Here is a 6537-nt window from a genome sequence, read left to right on the forward strand (position 1 = left end):
GGGGTTTCCAGCGCCGACCCGCCTTTAATGCTGCATGAGGATCACTGGAAGGTGTCCATGTTAATGAGACCAACACAGGCCTGTTTGCTCGTTTCATGTTTCTGCTCCTGAATTTAAGCATCAAACTTTCAGCTATAAAACCTGAAAACTCTGAGCTGGACCATCAGAACGCCCAGCAGCCCAACTGAGATCAGAACAAGCAGAACCACAACTGATCCCACATCAGCCATGGACCGAGGTAAGACCAGGACATTTTAAACGTCAAACGTGTCAGGCTGCCGTGGGAACTCTGGTGATGCTGCCGCCGCTCACCTGTCTCACCTGTCTCACCTGTGTCTCCCAGCCATCCTCCTGCTGTCAGTCATGTGTCTGGGCGTCTCCTCTCAGCCAATCGCAGACAGCCAGCGGCTGTTCTCCATCGCCGTCAGCAGAGTCCAGCACCTCCACCTGCTCGCTCAGAGGTTCTTCTCTGAATTCGTAAGTCTACGGAAGCTCTGAAGGACAAAAACTGCAACCGTCCATGCAGTTACACTGCAAAAACACAAAGTCTTATCAACAAATTTGGGCTTTTATTGTGGCTATCTTAGTAAAACTGACTTAACATCAGAATTAGGAGTTTTTTTTCCCAGTCAATAATTATTTGACATTGATGAAAGTATTAGATCCATTGGTAAATTATTTTCCTTATAACAAGACAGTTTCCCATGTTATAAGTGAATTTATCTCAAACATTTTCATCAATTTTAAAGAATTATTTTCTTAAAACAAGCTCCTAAACCTTGCTGAAAAGTCTCTTGTAAGTTGGTTTTTCCTACTTCAAGTGTTATGAGACATTTGCAGTAGAAATCAGGGTAACACTTTATTTGCAGGGCAGTACACAACACTCACATGACGCTGTCATAAATATGACATAACACCTGTTCTGAACATGAAGGCGTCTATGACTTTTGTCAATCTGTAAATAATTGTGTTTTTAGTGCAAAGTTGCACCAAAGTTCATTAAAAACGTTAACTTTGCATTATTCTGTAAAAAATGACTCTTTTAAGGCAAAATTCTATTAAAACTTGCACTAAAAGTCTATTAAGTGTCTATTTATCGATAAATACAAAATGTACTTTTAATAAACTTTTATTAAACTTTTAGTGCATTTTTGCATCAACAGTCTCAGTCTTATGCACATTGCTGCAAATAAAGTGTTACTGCATCTGAACCAAAAATACTTGCTAAGATTTTGTGTTTTTGCAGCGTACAGTGTCTATGCCTGTGACTGATGCGTACCTGTGTGTACCTCTGTGTGTACATGTGTGTACCTGTGTGTACCTGTGTGTATCAGGAGAGTTCCCTGCAGACGGAGGAGCAGCGGCAACTCAACAAGATCTTCCTGCAGGATTTCTGCAACTCGGACTACATCAACAGCCCCATCGACAAGCATGAGACACAACGCAGCTCCGTCAGTACACATCGCAGTCCTACACAGTACTACAGAGTACTACACAGTACTACACAGTACTACACAGTACTACAGAGTACTACAGAGTATTACACTTCACTACAGGGAATCACAGTTCTACACAGCTCCAAACAGAACAGTAAACTACAACACGAAAATATACAGCTCTACGTTTGCATAGAATGATACAAAACTATAGACTATGACACAATACTACACAGTACTACACAGTACTACACAGTACTACACAGTACTACACAGTACTACACAGTACTACACAATACTAAGCAAAACTATAGAGCATTGAACAGAACTGCACCATATCAAACCTGATAGAACTACAAAACACTTTGCTGTACTACACTAAACCTCACCATACAACAGAGTACTACAAAGTACTACAGATGATTATAGCATACTACACAATATAGAACCACAGCTTGGGTCCGTTACCAACGGTTCTGAACCTGGTGGTAGTTGGATCGAGCTTCCGAATCCGCTGTGGATCTGCTTTGCTTTGACTGCAGGTGCTGAAGTTGTTGTCGATCTCCTACCGCCTGGTGGAGTCCTGGGAGTTTCCCAGCCGATCTCTGTCTGGTTCCGGTCCGAGGACCCAGATCTCACCCAAACTGACGGAACTGAAGACGGGAATCATGCTGCTGATCAAGGTGAGAACCATTCCTGCAAAAATATCAACAAGTATTTTGGTCTGGTTTCTAGTAAAAATACCTCATTACATGCAAAATAACCCAAAACTAACTTATAGTAACTTTTTATCAAAACAAAACAGTTTGTTTTGAATAAATAAAAGAATGTCTTGTTATAAGTGAAATAATTACTTTTGCATCGATATTAAGGAATTATTGACTTAAAACAAGCTGCTATATCGTGCTGAAAAGTTACTTGTAAGTTTATTTTCTCTAATTTCAAGTGTAATATATATTTACCATAGAAAAATACTTGGTAAGATTTTGTATTTTTGCAGATATTAAAACTTGTTAGACAATTTTTCAAACCTGAGACTCTCCAGTATGAGGGTAAGAAGTTTGGTGGTCGAGCCACATCAACCAATTTCACTCATCAACACTGAAAAAATGTTTCTGTGAAGCAGCTTTAAAGGGAAAAAATGACTAATTTGTTCCAGGTAATTTTATTCTTCATTACTGTCTCGGGTAAACAGAGTGTCTTCAGTCAGAGGCTTCTTCAAATTCACTGTGATTCAGACTGCTATAAGGCGCCAACAGTCACCACTATCGATTTATGATTTGAGGAATTTGAATTACTATGTTACAGCAACATTTAGGATAAATAAAGTATTTTTTAATTGAATTTGAATTAGTTTTGCTCAAACTATAATTCTGATTTCAGAATTATTCAAATTGAATTTATAGTTTGAGCAAAACCGATAAGATTAGTTGCAAGAAGTTAGTAATTTTTGGCTCAAAGTTTCTTTTTGGGAAATATTGTTTACTCTTCCAATGATCAGGAGTTCTTAAAACTAGAACAAAAAAAATCTATTTTTTTACATATTTGTTAAAACTATCATCAAATTCTGACAGATAATCTGTGAAAAAAAATGATTTCCTCTGCCTTCTCTCAGTGCTAACTGCAGCAATATGCCACTCGTTCAGGAGGAGGGTCTTAATGCAGTTAATCACGCTTATGTACACGCTCCTCTAACCCTGCCGGTCTCTCTACTACACTACAGCCAGCATAGCCTGTCATCTATGCTAAGGCTAGCTATAATGACAGATAAATAATTTTTCTGTAACTGCCATTAGCACCGTTAGCAGTGCGAACATGAGCTCGGTTGCTAGCGTTAAGACCGTCCTCCTGGCTCTGATTGGTTGTTTTTGACCGGGATCATTGTATTTCTGCAAATCGCTAAAATAGCTCAGTGAAGAGGCAGAGGAGCACGATTTTATTCTGAATATCTGGTTCATAGCATTCTGTCATGACAGACATTTTCAAAATAAAAGTTAAAACTGCATCTTCAATAAAAATCTTGCATCAATCATTTCTGTCTCTCTGTGAATCTGTCACCTGAGAAACTGACCTCCTGAGCTTGCAGGCCAATCAGGACGTACCAGAGATCTTTACTGACACCTCGGCCCTCCAGTTGGCGCCTTACGGAAATTATTACCAGAGTCTGGAAGCTGACGAGTCGCTGCGGAGAACCTACGAACTGCTGGCGTGCTTCAAAAAGGACATGCACAAGGTAAACTAAAGGTCAAAGGAGGTTGCCGTGATTTAACAATGACACAATGATGACGGCAACAAGGAAATCATTGCTCTTTCAGGTGGAGACTTACCTGACCGTGGCAAAGTGTCGACTCTCTCCAGAGGCAAACTGCACCCTGTAGCCACGCCCTCCCGGATTAAGCCCCGCCCCTTCTAGTAGCATAGATTCTGCTTGGTGTTGTGTTGTTCCAGCTGAAATTCTGACGTCGCTGTGATGGAAGCCGCCAACAGGAAGTGATGTCACAGCAGTCGTAATATGTAAAATAAAGTGTTGTCTGTGTTGCATTTATCTCCTGTTGTTTTCTGTGTTAAAAGTTGATTCTCTGGTTCTAACAGAACTTACTATTCAAGTCCTGATTAATTATCATCTGGTTTATTACCTGCAAAATTCACAGTTGAAAGAGCCATTTCTGCCCTTAATTCAGCAACATACCCCTTATAACAATGCATAAAAATATATGAAATAAAGTCATCAGAATTTTTCTGTCTTTAAATAACAAGTGCGTCGATAAGAGTTTAGGTTGGACAGTGCAATACTATATTGCTATATTGCTATACTATAATACTCATACTATATTGCTATAAATCCTAACCCTACCCTATATATTGCTATACTATTATATACCACTCAGTGGTATATAGCAGCACTAATTCAACATGTTTTTATCCAAGAAATTACTCAAGTCAGAGTAAAAACTTATCAAGTGTATTTTTTAGTATTTAAAAATTACATTATCAGATGGAACAAAATATACAGTTAAGTGGAAATGTTGGTATTTTAAGGACGAAAATAAAAAGTATTCACATAAGCATCAAAAATAAAAAATTTCCAAATCACTTTCTGTCAATAAAAACTTATGAAACTTCAACAAAAACTGCAGGTGTGTGTCTGGTGAATTTTTGTCTAAAACATGTTTGTTTTTCATTCAGAAGGTAGAAAATCCAGACATTTTATTGAAGTAAGAGTAGAAATACTTCATCATAACCTTACTCAAGTAAAAGTAAGACGCACAGCGTATAAATATACTTCCAAAAAAGTTACTCAAGTAAATGCAACTGAGTAAATGTACCTACTTACCACCCAACTCTGAATATCAGTATGACAGGAAATACAAATCATGACACGAACTCCCTCTGTACAAGCCGTCATTCGATCCAGGACCATTCTGTTCTGCAGAGTCATAAACCTCAAAGCAGCTAACTCTGGTTTAACGTCCCCAGAGCATCAGGATTCAACGCTGTAATTCAAGATTTCAACACGCAGCTAAACTTCCCCTGTTCCTGTACAGATGAAAGGAGGGATAAAATTACATCTCCGCTGTTGGTCCAGAACTTTCTATCTTCTGGAATATTAGAGCTTCGTGTTGGTCTGCTGCTGATTTAAGGAAATATTCCACCACCGAACGTCTACCTGGGACAGGGTGTCCAAGTGGGACTGGCGTCTGGAGCAGCACACAAGACAAGTTTAGTCCAGATTGAGATGCTAAAAGTGTTTGATAACTTTTTGGAAAAAATACTGCTTGCAAGTTTTTGATAAATATCTGCTAAAATTTTTTTTTTTTTTTTCATTTTTTTACGCACATGAATGGATGAACAAGATTCCCAATGTCCCCAACTCCCATCCAGCGAAACCACAGCCAAGGGAACGGGCTTGGCAGAATCAGCAGGGAAACAGGGCTTTAAAAACAAAGACATTCAACATTTTCAAAACATTTTCTAAACTGAATTTGCTATAATATCTGTATTTTTTTTTTTTAAAGTTGCTTCTTTTGTTACTTCAATTGAAATGCTGTATAACTTTAGTTTTGAAACCATTTGGTTTATAATTTCTTTTGAGATCTAATTTTCAAGTAAGAATATGCATGCATAAAGCGTTTTTTGGCGATTATATTTAAGTTGCTAAATCGACATTAAAGCTAGAATTTTTTTCAATTTAGTTTTAATTCTCAGTGCAGTTAATTATTTATTAATTTCTACTAAAGTAAAATGAAACTCTCTCCACACCCTGTTTTACCTTCTATGCTGTCCTCGCCCTGAGTTCTCAATTTCTTCAGCAGCTAGGCAGCCAGACGCTCCAATAACCAAACTTCTTTCCTTTTTTAGCGGTTTATTGAAGAGTGGCCTCTGACCACTGCCATCACTTTAGCCATCGTAAACTGAAACATACAAGACTGCGTATTAGCAAACGAACTAGCCCTGTTTGCTGCGAGCTAAAATAAAACATTTTCCTAAATTTACACCAAAGTTACATAAAACAAAAGCAATTAACCGATTCTTACAAGCAAATCTTGTCCGACACACAACGCACAAGAATAGCAAACAGCTTAACTATGAACCGCTAAGTGCTGCGTTCCACCATCTTTATGGTTTAGCGCAGTGCTTCTCAATTATTTTCCGTTACGCCCCCCCTAGCAAGAAGAAAACTATTCGCGCCCCCCACTCCCGCCGTGACTATCCATCTCTGCATAACATTTTTTCCTTATTAACATTAAAGAAAAAAAGAAAGACATGGTCAAACTTACAAAGAATAACTTTATTAAATTGTGTTTAAGTCTGCAACAGAAAAGATTTTAAGTGCATCAATGCCTGAAATTAAAAATAAATAAATAAATCCATGTCTACTGCTGCAGGCAGTATCAGCTCCTCTGCTATGGTGTGGGGCTTTTTGCACTGCGTAATTTGGTACGCCACCTTATATGATGCTAGCAGCGCTCGATGGTTTACTGAAGTAGCCTTCACAAAGCGGGATGACTGTTGGCAATATTCAGCACGTTTTCGCTGAAAAAACTCTAGCGGCTTATCGGCGTGATTGGGATGTAAAGTATTTAAGTGACGCGCTAATTTA

The 6537-nt window shown here is 38.4% G+C and overlaps 1 protein-coding gene across 1 annotated transcript; it reads left to right on the forward strand.

Annotated features, from left to right (window-relative positions):
• The first annotated feature begins 177 nt into the window (after positions 1–177).
• On the forward strand, positions 178–3975 carry gh1 (growth hormone 1). Its single transcript, XM_055051769.1, has 6 exons — positions 178–238; positions 344–477; positions 1335–1451; positions 1979–2119; positions 3523–3669; positions 3752–3975. Exons 1-6 carry the CDS (start codon positions 229–231, stop codon positions 3812–3814), a joined length of 612 nt encoding a protein of 203 aa, XP_054907744.1. The 5' UTR covers positions 178–228; the 3' UTR covers positions 3815–3975.
• Positions 3976–6537: the final 2562 nt, after the last annotated feature.

Source organism: Poeciliopsis prolifica, unplaced genomic scaffold, assembly GCF_027474105.1.
Source record: "Poeciliopsis prolifica strain line A6 unplaced genomic scaffold, Auburn_PproV2 SCAFFOLD034, whole genome shotgun sequence".
NCBI classification, from domain to species: domain Eukaryota; kingdom Metazoa; phylum Chordata; class Actinopteri; order Cyprinodontiformes; family Poeciliidae; genus Poeciliopsis; species Poeciliopsis prolifica.

Bases quoted from the DNA above. Each gene is read 5' to 3' on its own strand.
- gh1 (XM_055051769.1), top strand. The intron at 1,452-1,978 runs GTCAGTACACAT...CTTTGACTGCAG, and splicing joins ATGAGACACAACGCAGCTCC to GTGCTGAAGTTGTTGTCGAT. The intron at 2,120-3,522 runs GTGAGAACCATT...CTGAGCTTGCAG, and splicing joins GAATCATGCTGCTGATCAAG to GCCAATCAGGACGTACCAGA.